The 18,029-nt window shown below is 36.0% G+C and overlaps 2 protein-coding genes across 5 annotated transcripts in view; one reads left to right on the top strand and one right to left on the bottom strand.

Annotated features, from left to right (window-relative positions):
- Positions 1–4,258: 4,258 nt before the first annotated feature.
- Positions 4,259–7,197, bottom strand: LOC131551451 (clarin-3). Its single transcript, XM_058794415.1, has 3 exons — positions 6,896–7,197; positions 5,773–5,958; positions 4,259–4,532 (listed from the first exon to the last, which is right to left on the bottom strand). The coding sequence occupies exons 1-3, from the start codon at positions 7,128–7,130 to the stop codon at positions 4,261–4,263; spliced, it is 693 nt and encodes a 230-aa protein (XP_058650398.1). The 5' UTR covers positions 7,131–7,197; the 3' UTR covers positions 4,259–4,260.
- Positions 7,198–8,843: 1,646 nt separating this feature from the next.
- ptprea (protein tyrosine phosphatase receptor type Ea) overlaps positions 8,844–18,029 on the top strand; it is an 85,069-nt gene continuing 75,883 nt past the window's right edge. For 2 of the 4 annotated variants that reach the window (XM_058793557.1, XM_058793556.1), the window contains exon 1: positions 8,844–9,619. The gene's annotated coding sequence lies outside the window, so the exon portion shown is untranslated. The remainder of the gene's footprint in view (positions 9,620–18,029) is intronic. The other 2 variants (XM_058793560.1, XM_058793559.1) reach the window with 2 other exon arrangements.

An 18,029-nucleotide genomic window follows, 5' to 3' on the forward strand; every position in this document is an offset into this window, starting at 1 on the left:
TAACACAAATCAACCTAAATACGTTAATTTATACCCAAAAAAATTATTTTTATGGGTTAAATCAGGTAATAAATAGGCATCAATTGCAAGTTACCACTTTTTACAGTGAAGAAGAAAAAGTACAGTGCATATAAATTTGTTGTATTTCATCACAGTTTATATCCGAATATGTTATATATTAGGATAAGTTATTTAGTGTAACCTTGATACATCAATGTTAAATATGTTTTTGAGCCATTAAATCGGCCTTGGAGTCCCTCAGAGGTTCAGGGTTATGAATAGAGCTGTGTTGATGGTGGTGACAGCCGATAGCTTCGTATTTAAAGCTTTAGTTGAGATGGTTTATGTCAAAAGGTCTAACGTGGACCAGGTGAGTACGTGTTGAATCAGGTTGAGTTCAGAGCGAGGTTGAGTTTGACTGTGGCGTCAGCTCAAATTTCTGATGATTTGGAGGAGGAAAGTTTAGTCGAAATTCCCTGAAATGCACTTCATATCTGAGAATCAATTGCTGTACATGGACATATACTGTTTATGCATATTTACGTTCATTAATTTAGCAGAAGTGATCAAGTCAATGGAGAAAATAATTCAAAGCCTATATATATATACAGTGAGGAAAATAAGTATTTGAACACCCTGCTATTTTGCAAGTTCTCCCACTTAGAAATCATGGAGGGGTCTGAAATAGTCATCGTAGGTGCATGTCCACTGTGAGAGACATAATCTAAAAAAAAAAATCCAGAAATCACAATGTATGATTTTTTAACTATTTATTTGTATGATACAGCTGCAAATAAGTATTTGAACACCTGTCTATCAGCTAGAATTTTGACCCTCAAAGACCTGTTAGTCTGCCTTTAAAATGTCCACCTCCACTCCATTTATTATCCTAAATTAGATGCACCTGTTTGAGGTCGTTAGCTGCATAAAGACACCTGTCCACCCCATACAATCAGTAAGAATCCAACTACTAACATGGCCAAGACCAAAGAGCTGTCCAAAGACACTAGAGACAAAATTGTACACCTCCACAAGGCTGGAAAGGGCTACGGGAAATTGCCAAGCAGCTTGGTGAAAAAGGTCCACTGTTGGAGCAATCATTAGAAAATGGAAGAAGCTAAACATGACTGTCAATCTCCCTCGGACTGGGGCTCCATGCAAGATCTCACCTCGTGGGGTCTCAATGATCCTAAGAAAGGTGAGAAATCAGCCCAGAACTACACGGGAGGAGCTGGTCAATGACCTGAAAAGAGCTGGGACCACCGTTTCCAAGGTTACTGTTGGTAATACACTAAGACGTCATGGTTTGAAATCATGCATGGCACGGCAGGTTCCCCTGCTTAAACCAGCACATGTCCAGGCCCGACTTAAGTTTGCCAATGTCCATTTGGATGATCCAGAGGAGTCATGGGAGAAAGTCATGTGGTCAGATGAGACCAAAATAGAACTTTTTGGTCATAATTCCACTAAACGTGTTTGGAGGAAGAAGAATTATGAGTACCATCCCAAGAACACCATCCCTACTGTGAAGCATGGGGGTGGTAGCATCATGCTTTGGGGGTGTTTTTCTGCACATGGAACAGGGCGACTGCACTGTATTAAGGAGAGGATGACCGGGGCCATGTATTGCGAGATTTTGGGGAACAACCTCCTTCCCTCAGTTAGAGCATTGAAGATGGGTCGAGGCTGGGTCTTCCAACATGACAATGACCAAGCACACAGCCAGGATAACCAAGGAGTGGCTCTGTAAGAAGCATATCAAGGTTCTGGCGTGGCCTAGCCAGTCTCCAGACCTAAACCCAATAGAGAATCTTTGGAGGGAGCTCAAACTCCGTGTTTCTCAGCGACAGGCCAGAAACCTGACTGATCTAGAGAAGATCTGTGTGGAGGAGTGGACCAAAATCCCTCCTGCAGTGTGTGCAAACCTGGTGAAAAACTACAGGAAACGTTTGACCTCTGTAATTGCAAACAAAGGCTACTGTACCAAATATTAACATTGATTTTCTCAGGTGTTCAAATACTTATTTGCAGCTGTATCATACAAATAAATAGTTAAAAATCATACATTGTGATTTCTGGATTTTTTTTAGATTATGTCTCTCACAGTGGACATGCACCTCGATGACAATTTCAGACCCTCCATGAGTTCTAAGTGGGAGAACTTGCAAAATAGCAGGGTGTTCAAATACTTATTTTCCTCACTATATATATATATATATATATATATTAGACAGGTGTGTGCCTTTCCAAATCATGTCCAATCGACTGAATTTACCACAGGTGCCCAATCAAGTTGTAGAAACATCTCAAGGATGATCAGTGGAAACACGATGCACATGAGCTCAATTTTGAGTGGCATGGCAAAGGCTGTGAATACTCATGTACATGTTATTTTTTTCATTTTAAATTTTTTATACATTTTCAAAGATTTCAAACAAACATCTTTCACGTTGTCATTATGGGGTATTGTTTGTAGAATTTTGAGGAAAATAATGAATGACATAACATAACAAAATGTGGAAAAAGTGAAGCGCTGTGAATACTTTCCGGATGCACTATATATATATATGTGTGCGTGTGTGTGTGTGTGTGTACGCACAATTTGTAATTTAAAAAAAATAAAAAATATTAAGGGAAAAATGTCTGTTTAGTTCAGATTTTTTTGGAAATAGAAATCTAATTTTGGGTATGGTATTGAGTCAGAGTTATTTTAGTATCTTTGACATACTTTTATAATTTTTTATTAGATTTTATTTTTATATTTTCTGTTTTCACTCTAATTTTGGTTAATGTCTGTAATTTTGTTGAGTTTTTGTCATTATTATAAATATGTCTGAATAGTTTTTATGAATTTTTATCTATAAATTTTATTTTATTTTAATACTTCAATATTTTGATGCTATTGTTCTTAAACGTGAGCTAAAATTTAAAGGTAAATTTGAATGCAAAATTAGAAAATGAGAAAAAAATAAATAAAAAATTGAAATAATTATAAGTTTTATTTTATTTCAGTGAATATTTATTTCATTTCAAGATTTTTGTTTTCTTTTCTTTTTGTTTACGTTTTAGTTTTAAGTATTTCAAAATAAAGAAAGACTTTTCCTCTTTCAGAAATCAGGAGTTTCCTCCTTGCAGGGTGGCAGTAGAGAGCTGAATAAACACACTCCTGCTGCCCCCTGCTGGATGAAGCCCAGATCACACTCCTGCATGTCTTATCAGTGAATAATATACAATATTCACAAAGTCCAAGGGCCAAAGGTTCATCTAATGCAATGATGGAAAATGACGTCATACGGTGACTCACCATGACCTGACAGTCCTATAATAGGATATAATCTCTTATATCATAATCCGTCAGTGTAATTTAGTGAGCCATTAGATTTTATTAGTCAGGTTTTAAAATGCTTAATAAATCAGTGAGTGAACAATAATTTTGTGCAGGTATTGTTTTGTGGTCTTACTGGGTCTCTTATATATTAAATATATATTATATAATTATATAATTTAATATATTAATATATATTAAAAAACTGAACTCAAAATCATCATCACTCTAAAAAGATTTATTATTGTACTAAATAATTACAGCAATATTTACATAATATTGGAGGAATGTATGAAACACAGGAATTGTAATATATTGACAGTTTATTATTAAAAAAACAGCAAATGAGACAATTTTTTCTCATATATAATATTCGATGCATAAACAGATAAATAGTATAAGAGCTAAGTATTTTCACATCTCTGCAATAAAATATGCAAAAAAAAAAAAAAGTATTAGATTGGCTTAAAGTCTAGAGGAACTGAAAGAAGTAAATTTGAACTGCTTTCTTAACCAGTTACATGTCATGCACATGATTTTTAGGTTCTTAGTAGAAAAGCTAGACAAATAAATGACATTTCTGAAACATTTTTACAATATTTTGATGGTAATGTTCTTAAACATAAGTCCCATAAAAATATTTGAACACTTAAGTCACACTTAAAACATGCATTAGATGAAATATCAAAACAAACAGCACATGCAAAACAGCTAACGAAACACTAACACAAAAAGCATCTTTTTAAAGTGTGACTTAAGAGTCCAAATACTTTTTAAGCCTTTGTATGTATAGCCTATGACTAATACATTTTTGTGACAAACAGAATTCAGCTAAGTTCAGTTTTGCAATGCACTTCACATTTACTGTGGCAGTTTTACTGGACTCAGTTCAGCTCCAGTCTGAAAATCATCACCTGTTAAACCGATTTTTGGCTTTAGTACATCATGATCTCTTTGGGCGCATCCTCTGTTGGTTTCTCCTGCTCTTTGCGGCGAGTGTACGCGGCATGGACGTACAGATAGACCACGAGGATGGCCAGCAAGTTGACGCAGATGTACGGTATCAGGAGAAAGAACCCTGCCTTTAGAGTAATTGTTGGATCCCTCAAATTCACGTTGGCTTCATCTGCTTTCACCAGCGTCTGGAACATCTTGCCCAGGTAGGCGTTTGACACATACAGAATCAGCGCCAGGGTGGCCACACATACTGGACAAGAGATAAGACACATTAGCAAACTTTCCCATGCGCAAAACTACCTATTAGAGTCAACAGAGTAAATGTATGATGGACTGAATTCAGGGGACCAACTTGAACATGAGCGAAATCTGCGTGGGGAACGTTTTCACCTTCTTGAGAAACTCACAGTCATACTGAAGCCTTTTTGTGCCACAAGATAAAACCTTTTTATCTTACAATTCTGACTTTTTTCTTGCAGTTTTGAGGAAAAATATATATTTATTTTCCTTAGAAGTGTAAGATATTAATTCAGAATTGTGAGATATAAACTTGGAATTGAAAGGAGTATATATACTTAGAATATAAACTTAGAACTCAATTCTGAGTTTCTATCTCACCATTCTGACTTTTTTTTTTCTCGTAAATCTGAGAAAAAATGTGCAGGTTTTTTTTTTTCCAGAATGGTATAAGATATAAAGACAGAATTACTAGATACAATATATACCCAGAACTGTAAGATATAAACTCGGAATTGAAAGAAAAAAATGTATATCTCACAATTCAGACTTTTTTCCTCACAATTCTCAGAATTGCGATATAAACTCAGAATTTAGTGTGCTAGATATAAATTCGGAGTTTATAACTCGCAATTCTGTGGAGAAAAGTTTGACTTGCAAAATATGAAGTATATATATATTATACTATATTTATGACTTTTGTTTTCAGAATTGCACTTTATATATTGCAGTTCTGAGAAAAAGTTTCAAGTTGTGAAATATAAACTTAAAATGATAATTTAAAATTTTGAGTCTCAGAATTGCGGGTTTATGTATTTAAAAAAATTCCATAAAAAAAAAACTGTTCTCTAAAAAAACAATTGTTGAGAAAAAAAAAATTATCTCACAGAATTGTGAGTTATAAAGTCAGAATCGCAAGATATAGAAAGTCAGTTTCTATCTCGCATTTCTGAATTCAGAAAATTGGAATTATCTTTTTTTTTTATTTTTTATATTCTGTGGCGGAAACGGGCTTCCGTACAATACTGTTGGAATGACTGGTTTTTGCCTGCGAAATTTAGCTGAGTAACTGGGTAAATGTGACCACAAATTTACCCAAAGGACTTGGGACCACTTTTACAACCATTTAAACCTTTAGCCATAGTTTTAAACATTTAAAAAGAGTTAAATGAAGAATTAAAATGAAGAGGTCAAATGCAAACCAAATAGGGTTTGAGATTCAAATGCCTTGGTGTGAGTGAGTGTTTGCTCACCACTGAGTCCACTACATGTGAACAGTCCTATTGGTCCCATGTAGGTCTGATATGGGTTACTGAAGCTGTTGTACAGTGTGACCAGAATACTGCCTGCAGACCCCAAAAGAGCCAGAGCCAACAGAATGACAACCAGAGCGTGCAGGATGACCGGAGCGCCTGCTATTTTCGCCAGACGGTCGAACACTAAGTGCCAGAGAGGAGAAAATACAGCATATTATGAGGTCATTGCATAAAACGTTGATTTTTTACATAAAAGATGTCGTTTGATATAAAATAGCATAACCTTTGATGAATTCCAGACATAAAACGGTCATGTGATTTTTATGGAATGGTGATTCAAATTCCTACAGATTCCAAAGGTCATCTTAGTTCTAGCTTTTCATTTATTTCCACTGTGCTTCTTGGTATTAATATCATAAACAGTAGCCCCACACTGTATGTAGACACTTACGGCACATTTAAAAAATACATGATAACAAAATATCAAAACAGACGGCATCTGCACTCATCGTTTTTGCTCATTGTCTGTTGAATCAGCTGGTGGTTTTGGTAATTTTTAGTGGATGTATTAAGTCAGTTCCTCCACAGATCACACAGATCTAGAGGATCACTTTCCACTCACATTTCTCAACCACAATGTGGCACAATACACACTCTCAGAAAAAAAGGTACAAAAGCTGTCACAGATATGGTACCCTTTCAAAAAGTACCTTATTTACCCCTAAACGGTGCGTATATGTACCTTAAATGTAGATTTTAGTACCTGAAGTGTACATATTAGTACCTCAATGTTACATATTTGTACCTTTCGGAAAAGGCATCATCCCAGGGACAGCTTTTGTACCTTTTTTATCCTGAGAGTGAAGAGTATAGGTTATCATTTGCAACCCAACAAACATATGTTTGGTACATTTTTGCATAAAATAAATGCTGATTGTATGATATTTTGTTATCTAATCTTATTTATTTAATGAATTGTTATTTTATTTTATTTATTTCAATTATTCAATTAATTTTTAACATGTTTAAAAAGGGCAATAAATTGTACGTAAACATATATAATGTAAAATTGCATAATCTAGCACGTAGAAAATGAGCTGAAGTCTTATTTGAAGCTTACTGATAACTGGTTTTCCAGGTGAGTCAATCCTGGGGCATCTGATTTTGGTTTCTGTGCCGTTGAAAAGGCCAGTTTTGAGACTGGAGGTTCCATTGAACAATTCACTCCCGGGCGGAGCGCAGTCCAAGACGGCATCGGCCCAATCCGTCGACATCCCGTAACCCAATAAAACAACTCCAGCTGCACATAAACCAGCACTTGACAAGAAATGCGCTAGTTTCTCCACAGACGGCATGGTTTCTGTGTAATGGGTTTTTTTTTTAGGTCCTGAAGTTTTTTAGCTTGTCAAGCAGACCTTGATTCCTGTCGCTTTGTGGCTGGAAAATGGGAGATCTTGGGAGGAGGTGAAGTGTTGGTGGCTGCTGGGGTCATAAATGGTGCTGTATAGGTTGTACTTTGTCACTGATCTGAAACCAGTACCTGCAATGGCAAAGGTTTGGTCTTTGGTGTGGAAAACTGATCTCAGATAAGCACATAATGCAACTCATCACCAGGAGGGCAATAAAGTCATAAAGTAATCGTCTGTTCAGTCACGGACAGCTGCTCGTGTTGTCATGGCATTTATATTGGAGCTCACAACATCATAAAGAGACTGACGTGGGTTTGATCAGACAGAGAAGAACGAGAAATCATCCTCTGACGGGACAGAAGTCCTGCTTTACTGCTGAGGTGTAACCAGGGTCGGCGTTATAGGAGTTTATAATTTTATCACAGGGCACGTGAATGATGGCCTTGGGCATAACATTTATTATCTGTACAGTCATAATTAATATGACAATAGCAGTAATGTTCATAAATCCAAGAGAGGTTCTTCATTGTTTTTAATGAATATATCTTTTACATTCATTTCAAAATTTATTTCAAGATGATTTCGTAGGTTAGTTTTAGTGATGCAAAAGAAAAGGATCAAAAATCAAAATACAGTTTGTTGCATTTAGCTCATTAGATAACTTTAAACATTTTAAAGAATGTTTATATTGGTTACAGACATAAAAAACTCATCATAGGTAGGAAAGCATGTTTATATTACATAAATGTTGTGTATTTCCTGAATGCTATATTTATTTTTAGTGTGATGCTTTAAAAGATGCCCAAAGTCCATTTTCCAGTGATATGGTATCACTGTGGATATCACAACACACCCACAAATAAAACCACTTACAAACAGATATAATAGGACCGGAAAGTGTGTGGATCACAGATATACCAGAACAATACAAAACTGTAAAATAAAATAATATAAAAAAATAATAATTTTACAAATATTATATTTTAACCAGCAGATGGCGCCTCTTCTACTTCATTCAATCTGAGAGAACAGCATTGTGGTGTTACTATTGTATACTGATATGAAGACTAAAAATGAATCAGAGATTAGATTAACCGTTAAAATGATTTGTATCTTTAATCATTATTTTCTTTTTACTTAATTATTTCTACTTGGGCTATAATTTTACATAAACATTTTTCAGAATTTTCAGTTTGTGTTGTTTATAATGATTATTTAATTGCGTTGAATTAATTTTCAAAAACATTTTCTTTATAACTGCTGGTGCTGAACAGATGCTGTAAAACTAATAAAAACAGTAAAAGTGTAGAATGGTCCATAGCATGAAAGTGGGAGTAATAATTGGGCGGAGCTTATTGGAAGTTGTCTCTTATTGGTCGTGAATGATGAGTTTAAATAATAATTCTTTTATTTCTGTTTATTCTACTCATCACTAATTAGTTTCAATTAACTTTTTAGTGCAATTGCTCAAGTATAAATGATTGTTCAGACCTCAGCTGAAGAAACGCAAGTGCTCTACTGATCACGTGATATGCGTTATTTGTCTTTGCTCTGACAAGGATGGTCCAATCACAGGCGTTTGTGATGACTGGATGAGGCGTTTCGTCTTTCAATTTGTTTATCAGATCCTTCGAAATAATGGAAACAAAACAGCGACAGAACTAGAAACAAGCGAGCATAAATTCAACATTAGAAGCTAGATGCAGAGCTAAAACTAGAACCAGACAGTATTAATAGCTAAAAACGGGAGATTCAGCAGACCTTGAGACACAATCCAGAACTGGAACTAAAGTCAACAAATTTAGAGGCAGAACTTAAAGAGAACCAGGGGTAAACGCTTAACTAAAATAATAATTAAACAACATATGAATAACATTTTGTTTTCTCACACACAAAGCGTTTTACCGGACTAGAGACTGCATTAGAACCTTAACCAAAGGTTGGAGACAGTATTAAATCCAGACCCAGAGACTGACAGAACTAGAAATAAAGCTACATTAGAATTTTTTTTGTTGTTGTTGTAAATATCTTGAATGAAATAAAACATTCATGTGATTTCAATGGATTTCAACGAAGTAATTCAGCATTTTGGGCCACTGCGCGCCCCCTGGAGGAAGAATATCTTATCTGTCATGAAAACGGCAATAGGCTATGCTTTGGACACACACTTGTTCGTATCCTTTCACAAATGGTCGCCAGGCGGCTCTGAGCACACGGAAAACGCCGGAGAAGCGGGTGAGCCCCTGACAGAGGAATAAATCTGCAGATCAACACAAATCCCCCTGTTTCCTCCTCCTCCTCCTCCTCCTCCTCCTCCAGCAGCAGCAGCAGCAGCGGTCAGCTTTCACCAGCCGCCCGGCGCGCTCTGCGCTCCCGACTACCGGATCATAACCATCCGCGCGCTTGAAAAAACTGCTTTCCTGTTGGACTTTACGGTAAGAGAAAGATGTGGCTTTTTAAAATGAATCCAAACTGCAGTATTCAATGTGGCACATGTGTAGGAATGTTGTTTTTTTCAGTGCTCCGTTGCGCGTAACGGAGCTGTGCGCTCCGGTGCGTTTGATACACCCATATATACTCGAATACAGCCAGCGTATGAGACTGGTTTGTTTTCCCTAACGTGTTCTGATCATCTTTATAGAAGCGTTTGCATGTGGTAAACAGTGGATCTCAGGTTTTGATGGAGCGCATTGGCTGCGGTGGTAACCCGGGTGATCTGTAGGTTTCTTCGTAATGTGGGTTAGTGGAACGAGCGGTAGGCAAGGAATGAGACGGGAGTTTGGGGAAAGGGTCATTGGGACTCGCTGTTCACTCTCATCCCTGCAGATCTGCAAAGTGAACACGCGGAGGAGAGGAATGGCATGCATGCGGTCCTCAGGAGCGTAGGTGTCTTTCACAGCAGAGACAGAATTAGAACCAGAACTAGAACCGAGGTTAGACACAGAAGTAGAATCCAGAACCGGTGTATTTCTGCAGCAGTGCGTCTCAGTCTGTTTTACATCACTCTTTTTGTTGATGTTCAGATATGCTCATAGTTCATGTTTTCAATAAGTTGAAGTATTCACTGACTCATTAACATTATGAGTGTGGTTCAGTGACTGACATACTGTCTGCTCTTTTAATGAATCACTTTAATTAATAATCAGTCTGGTAACTGCAACCAAGTTAGTCTTAAATGAGTGCATGCTTTAAATCAGGTTTAAATGAAGTTGTGTACTTGTGCATATAACACAGCAAAATATGCTGATTTGCAAAAAAATATGCTGAGTTCAAAAATGGCAATAAAAAAAAAACTTTACTCATGTTTTTTGTGGGGGTTTTTTTCAGATTAATGTCGGCTTTAATGCACTTATCAAAATAACGAAAACAGTCATGTGTCAAAAATTTTGGATTAGACAAAATTATTTATTCAAAATCAACTGAGAATTGAACAAATAGTTCAGCGGATGCTACAAAATGCATCATTTTGTGAAAAAGTATGATGTGCAAGAGCAAATCAGGGACTATTTTTGGAATCAGCATCTCAAAATTAGTAGGAAACATTTATTGGATTTTATTCAGCAAATATGATGCAATAGCATGAGCAAAGTAGCCGTGTTATGAATTCAATATGGAATATTTTCCTTCATGGAAGCAATGATCTGATGATAAACACATTTATTTACATTTACATCTATGCATTTGTAGATGTTTTTAAAGAGGAGCATAACGGAGCCAACAATAATTTGTAGTATACAATGCCAGGTTTATTAGAAAACATTCATGTGAAGTTGTTCAACAGAAATCAAGAGGGTCTGTTATGTAGTTATGCAGTTAAGGCAGTGTTTCTTTTTGACAATTCACAAAAGATTAATCTTCTCAATGATTATATTTTGTTTTTATTTATGTTCCCTCATAAAGAAAGACACTTCTGTCAGTGTGTGCCATCTTTGTGGATATTTGCTCAGAAGAGAAAATGTAGACACATGTTTGATCCTCCTCAAGTCTTTCGGATCTGCAGGTTTTTATTTCTTCCAGTGATTTCAAGGAATATTGTGGGTTAAATACAAGTCAGAATTAGTTGACAGTATTTGGAGGTGACGTACAGGTGAAGTCTACGGGGTGTAAGTACAATAGAGGTTTATGTGAATGCATTTTTGTTTGCTTTTGCAAACAGAATCAGAATTTTTCCCCAGTGGTCATCTATGGCAAGTTACAGATGGTGTCTAGTTTTACGACTGCTTAACCTGAAATATAAACAGATGCACTTTACTGTTTTCCTTCTTTCAGTTTTTGTTTGGGAGTGTTTCATTTAATAATGCTAGTGCCGTGCCTGCTGTGTTGTATGTTCTCACTGTTGTTATTACATTTAACATTCTCTTTGAAGCAGTTGTAGTTTTTTGCTTGTGGGTAACAGTGGGAGCTAATTGGTCCATGGCCGTTGCAGTTTAGTGGGCGAAACTGATTATTTGTGTGGTGCTCGTTAGATCTGTCAGGGTCAGAAGAAAGGCCTGGCGCTTTGTGGAAAGTGTGCCAAGCAAAACGATCAGGAAGCAGAGAAAAAAGGCTCATTAGCAGGATTGAAGTTTGTTTGTTTCTGTAATCGAGTGAATTAAGCTGCCTAAATGAAGTTCTCCAGCAGGAGTTATGGCTGCTGTGTTGATGAAATACAGTGAATATATTCACTTCTCTTTGAAATTCTTAGTGTAAAAGCATGCAATTTCTTAAAGCGACTGAGCAACTCTCTGAAATGCGTCTTGAATTAGTTTGCTCTGTTTAGTGTTTGTGTCCTGACTCTCTGGAGAGAGCAGACAGAGGATCCAGGACATTGTTTGGGCATGTATTCATTTACTGGAACTCTTGGCTATTCTCGTATGTTCAAACGCAGGAAAGTAAAGACAGACAGGCAGGCAACTTCCTGTGAGGGAAAACCAAAACCTCTCCATGCTCTCTCTTTCCTCCTCGCTCTCTCTCTCTCGTCTGGTCCCGTCGTTTGGCTTTATTTATGTAAAATGATGCAAATTTCTGTTTTGGTCGCAGCAGTTCCTTGCAGAGCTGTAAAATATTGACAGGATTTACAAGCATTTTTTTTTTCAACATTTTACTGTCATTTATAGTTTTAAGTCATGGGTTGCCACAATAGGTGAATAGATTACCCACAAGCCTCTGATCTTGAGTAAAGTATATTAGTCCTGTTAAACGATTAATCAAGATTAATCAAATCCAAAATAAAAGTTTTTGTTTACATAATATATGTGTGTACAGAGTATATTTATAAATATACACAAAAACATGTATGTATTTCAGAAAAATGTTATGTTTATATGTTAAATATATTGATACATAATACAAATTATATGAATATAAATACATGTAAATAATTTTAAAATATGGGCTATAGGTACTACATGTGTGTGCATTTATATATACATAATAAATATACACTGTACACACATTATTATGGATGTGATTAATCATTTGACAGCACAAATTTATATATGTTTGAGCAAAGCATGGGGAAATTTTTTTGAATTAATTGACGTTTTTTTTTTGACTGTTCAGTTTGTCATAACGAGTATGTGATACTAGTACAGATTTTATTGTGCAATAAATAATAATAAAGTGGATATCATATACTCTCCAATATGTGTTGTACTCTGTGTGATTATATTTAGTTTTATTTTAAATATTTACATGATTGTTATAAATAAAAAATAATTAAAAAATAATTATTTGAGTAAATTAAAGATATATTTTTCCAAAGAAGTTTTAAAGAAATGATTCATACCAATTTGCATCTGTACAACGGTGTTATTTTAGCATTATTTATTATTTTATTACTGTTTTGAATGAGCTTTTATTTTTATATTTTCAGTTTCATTTTAATTTTAGTTCAGGTTCTGGTGATTTTGTTATGTTGTTATTATCATCATTATTTTTATTATATAACCTGAACTACGAACAATACTAATATGACAACTAGTGGCTGGTAACTGTGAATTTACAGTCAAGGATGAAGCAGAAGAACACTCAATCAGCCACATCTGGTGGCCATCCGCTCGTGTGTGAGTGGAAAGAGCTTGAGGAAGTGGTTGGAGTTGTAATGGCTTTATGGAGGAGGGTGAGGACTGTGTGTTTGACAGGGTGTGGCAGCATCTGGGTTCACCACGTGCTCGTCGCTGAGATTCCTGTTACTCAGCTGTGCAAACACCACCTCACGCATCTACCTGCCGCTCGCTTGCGTATCACCACGCGTGCCTCACGCCGAGGCCTGCCGCGACACGCACACTTCCCAGATCAACCTGAGGACACACGCGGATTCTTGGAATATTTGAGTTGTGGAATCAGCGAGCGGTTAGTGGGTGATTATGTAAACTATGTAAATCTGTGTGCGGTTGTTTGTCTTTGTACTGTTATGATGGGACGCTGCAACCTGTCTGTCTGAAGTTTTTGAGAAGAACCGGCATTTGGCTGTGAATGCATGCGGGATGTCCCAGAGGACAGGTTTATTGCTCAGAGGTTGATTTTTCTGCTGACTTGATGGTTCATTCATGGAGATTCAGTTACTCATTCAGGGATCAGCTTTGTCTCAAATGTTTTTCCTGTAAATACTTATGATAAATAATTATTTCTAATTAAAATTGAATTATTTTAATCTCTAATTAAAATTAATATATAATTGATTCAATTATAATAACTATATTTATTTTTAAGGGTTTTTAAGGGTAGGCTGTGCAAATAAGACCTTTTTTGACATAAATTAAGTATAAGCTATAAAATCAATGTGGATAACAGCTCAGATTATTTGATCCTGAAAATAAATCCAAATCAATTTTTTTAATGTTTGTATACTAAATAACCATGCAATATTGCTTAATCTCGTTTGGTTATTTACTGATTTTGCTTGACATTTGATGGATGCTAAACCTAAAGATTAAAGTAATTACACCTATATTTGTTTGAATAAATATTATAATTTTAAATCACAATTTTTGATATTCATTTGACATAGAGATCTCTGACTTGCACATTGATATTTGGCAAATTTAAGCACAGTTTGAGACATTTCTGATCTCTTTTTATCCTGTCTAGGAAATGCATGAGATTATTGTTGTCTTTTTCTCGATTTGCTCTCCATGTAATCTCATTAAGAAACAATCGAGATTAAAGAGATCTCACGTCTCTTATGGCTTTGAAGATCAGCATTGTTTCAGAGTTGAACAGGAAGAGATGTGTGCGATTCTCTTGGGTTGCATCTGGTGGAATGGACAGGAAGCAGATCTGGATTGAATTTGAGCTGTCAGGGGAAGAGCCAATGATGTCATATCATTACCAGCTGCACAGAAATATGAGGGGCAAAACGCATTTCCCAGCACATATCTTCACCCTTTTATTGTTTTGTACTCAGTTACCTTGTGCACCCCAGCTAAAAAAGCTTGAGTTCATTGACGGGTCTTTAACAGTTGAGCTCAACCTAAAAATTTGTACAAATCAGAAATCTTACAGCATGAAACAAATCATTTTAAGGAGTAATTTAAATCACTTTTTTTGTTACAATTTGTACGACTAAAATTGTTTCTATGTTAAATAAATTGGTGTGGCATTGCTTCAATTCATTTGATTATTTTCTGTTTTTAAAAAAAAAAAATTATAACTTGAGGGATGCCAAAAGATAAAAAATAAATAAAATGGGATCACTAATATATTTTTTTATTTTATTGAATTAAGTGTTTTATGTTTACCAAGGTTTAATTTATTAGAAATACAGTAAAACCAGTAATATTATAAAATATTATTGGAATTTAAAATGTGAATACATTTTAAAATGTATTTCATTTCTGTAATTCAAAGTTGAATTTTCAGCATCATTACTTCAGTCTTCAGTGTCACATTATCCTTTAGAAATCATTCTAATATGCTGATTTGCTGCTCAATAATTATTTATAATTATTCTCATGAAAACAGTTGGCCTGCTTAAAGGGATAGTCCACCCCAAAATTAAAATTTTATTATTAATCACTTACCCCCATGTCGTTCCAAACCTGTAAAAGCTTTGTTCGTCTTCGGATCACAATTTCAAGATTTTTTTGATGAAAACCGGGAGGCTTGTGACTGTCCCATTGACTGCCAAGTAATTAACACTGTCAAGGCCCAGAAAAGTCCATCTGCCATCAGTGGTTCAATTTGAACATTATGAAGCGACGAGAATACTTTTTATTCGTCTCCGAAGCACCATTTTGGAGAATATCCACTGGATGCAAACTGCGTACGCTGTTCTGTGTCAGCCGCACCACACAGATATGCTGTTTTCTACGTTTATTTACGCTTGGATTATTTACGCTTTATTTTCTTTGCGTACAAAAAGTATTCTCGTCGCTTCATCAAGTTCAAATTGAACCACTGATGGCAGATTAACTATTTTGACGATGCCTTTCATACTTTTCTGGGGAAACAGAATGATATGTGATTTTTCAGGACTTTCCGATAAATGCAAAGTAAGAACAACATCAGTTTGAAATAGAAATCTTCTGTAACATTAGAAATATATTTACTGTGACTTTTGACCATTTTAATGCATCCTTGATGGAAAAAAAATATAATTTCTTTCCCAAAAATATCTTACTTGTCCCAAACATTTGTTTAAATGCTATAGCAAAATTTGCTCCACGTTTCTTTCTTTCTTTTTTTTTTTTTTGGTATCAACTTTTTATTCATTTCTACACACTACATCACAACATCCATTCAAAACAAAACAACAGACATAGTCAACACTTCAATAGTCCAGTCAAAAATGAGAAAGAGAGGGAGGAAAAAAACAAAAAAAACAAACAAGTCATTCCTTCATACAATCGAGTATGTTAAAGAAAAAACCCTGCCAAGCATCAATAGTAGAGGGCTTGGCCCCATTAATTCATGCTGTTGTACATTCACAAGTCACTATTTTCAGGAGGCTGTGTTTTTCCACACATGTGCTGTGCAAACCAGTTCTGTATTATTGTCTTCTTCGCAGTTGTAAAACCAGCAAACAACATTCTCTTTTGTATTAAGCTTTTACAGAGACCAGAATCATCATTAAGAAGACATAAACCTGGGATAGCAAAGCAATCAGTTTGTAGTAAGGAGGATAAAACCAGTTTACATGTGTCCGTAGATTAATGACGATAGGACACTCCCAAAACATATGAAGAAAAGTACCTGATGATGCAGTATTACATATGGCAGTTAAAATTTGGTTGTAGTTTCATTTTGAATCTTTTGTAAGGAGTTATGTATGCTCTATGAATGACTTTGAAGTGAATAAGACGATGAGCCAAGTTTTTAGATGTTAAGCTGAGGTTAGACCACACTCTCTCCCAGTCGACAGACAAATCAAGGTCAGATAATTCCCTATTCCAAATAGATTTAATAGAAGGTGGTTTTGTAATGAAATCAATAATTTTATTATATATTAAGGAAACCGATGGCCGACCAGAATATGGTGCAATCCAATCCCGCATAGGATGAGAGGAAATGGGAGATGCCCAAGGAACTCCATATGCTTTGAGAGCAGAACGTAATTGAAGAAAGACTAAATATGTGGATTCTGATAAACAAAATTTAGTTCTTCATGTTTGAAATGAATGCCCTGGTTATCATATATATCACCGCACGTGTTTACGCCTAAAGAAGACCAAGAGGGTTGGACAAATGGATGATTTCCGCATACAAAATTTTAATTGTGCCATAAAGGTGTACTGTTACAAAATTTGAAGGGTCCTCCTATCTGACGCTCAACCATTTTCCAGATTTTAATAGAATTAGCCACAACCGGACCAAATTTAAAATTATCACCTTTTTTTCCCTGCGCCAGTAAATAAAATATCTTGGAGTCTATTTGGTTTAATCAACTTCAATCACTCTCCATGAAACTTTCGATTATAAAGAGCCTCAAGTTGGAACGACCAATAATACAATTCAAAATTTGGTACAACCAATCCTCCTGCGTGTATAGCAGTAGTTCTCAACCCGCGGCCCGTCACGAATCCAAATGCGGCCCACCATGCTGAATCAGGGCCGGCGCCAAGGGAGGGGCATTCGCGGGCCGTGCCGAACTTGATCGATTTCGAAAGCGAAAGTGAAACCGATAAAACAGCGCACATAAGAAAGCGATTGCACGCATTAGCAACTGCACGCGATCACGGATTGCAAAAAGAAACACCCATATGCTACTACGCAGCAATCATCCTTAATTACAGAAATGTGGCAAAACATCTCTTGAGAGAACCTCAGATTATTAAATTCGAAAGTGCTTTCCATATTTGGATCACGGCTACATTTCTGCAATGTCGCGTGTCAAGTCACGCCCGTTTCACGCCGTTTCACGCCCGTTTCACACCGCAAGCGTGAGCGGCGCGTGAGCAGCGCGTATTTTTTTCGGCGCCCATGTTAACAAATGAGTGCATTCACACCGGGAGCAGGAGCAGCGTGAGCGTCGAGCAGGAGCGTCGGCGTGAGCAGCGCTGCAGCGATGGTTTCGCGCCGAGTCTATTTTTGCTGCGCTCACGCTCAATTAAAGTGACAGCACACTTTTGATGGACAAAATAAATATTTCACACAAAACGTGCTAAAATGCACAGAATAAGCATGTCTAGTGTGTTTTAAGACGAATTGGAGTATGTCAGGAAAGAAAATGAACAATTAAAAATGTGTAGAATATTTACCCATTTTAACTTGTTTTTAATTTTTAATTGCCATAAGCAAATTATAACTTAAAGCATTTTATCAAACTCACAACGAACAATTCATCTTGCTCAGGATCTTAAGTTACAATGGAGTATATACAGTAGGCCTACATAATAAATTCATTATTCATTCATTATTGACAGC

The sequence above is a fragment of the Onychostoma macrolepis genome, chromosome 12 (assembly GCF_012432095.1).
Source record: "Onychostoma macrolepis isolate SWU-2019 chromosome 12, ASM1243209v1, whole genome shotgun sequence".
NCBI classification, from domain to species: domain Eukaryota; kingdom Metazoa; phylum Chordata; class Actinopteri; order Cypriniformes; family Cyprinidae; genus Onychostoma; species Onychostoma macrolepis.

Bases quoted from the DNA above. Each gene is read 5' to 3' on its own strand.
- LOC131551451 (XM_058794415.1), bottom strand. From the start codon at position 7,130: ATGCCGTCTGTGGAGAAACTAGCGCATTTCTTGTCAAGTGCTGGTTTA. The intron at 5,959-6,895 runs GTAAGCTTCAAA...TCTGGCACTTAG, and splicing joins ACCTGGAAAACCAGTTATCA to TGTTCGACCGTCTGGCGAAA. The intron at 4,533-5,772 runs GTGAGCAAACAC...TCTCTTGTCCAG, and splicing joins CACATGTAGTGGACTCAGTG to TATGTGTGGCCACCCTGGCG.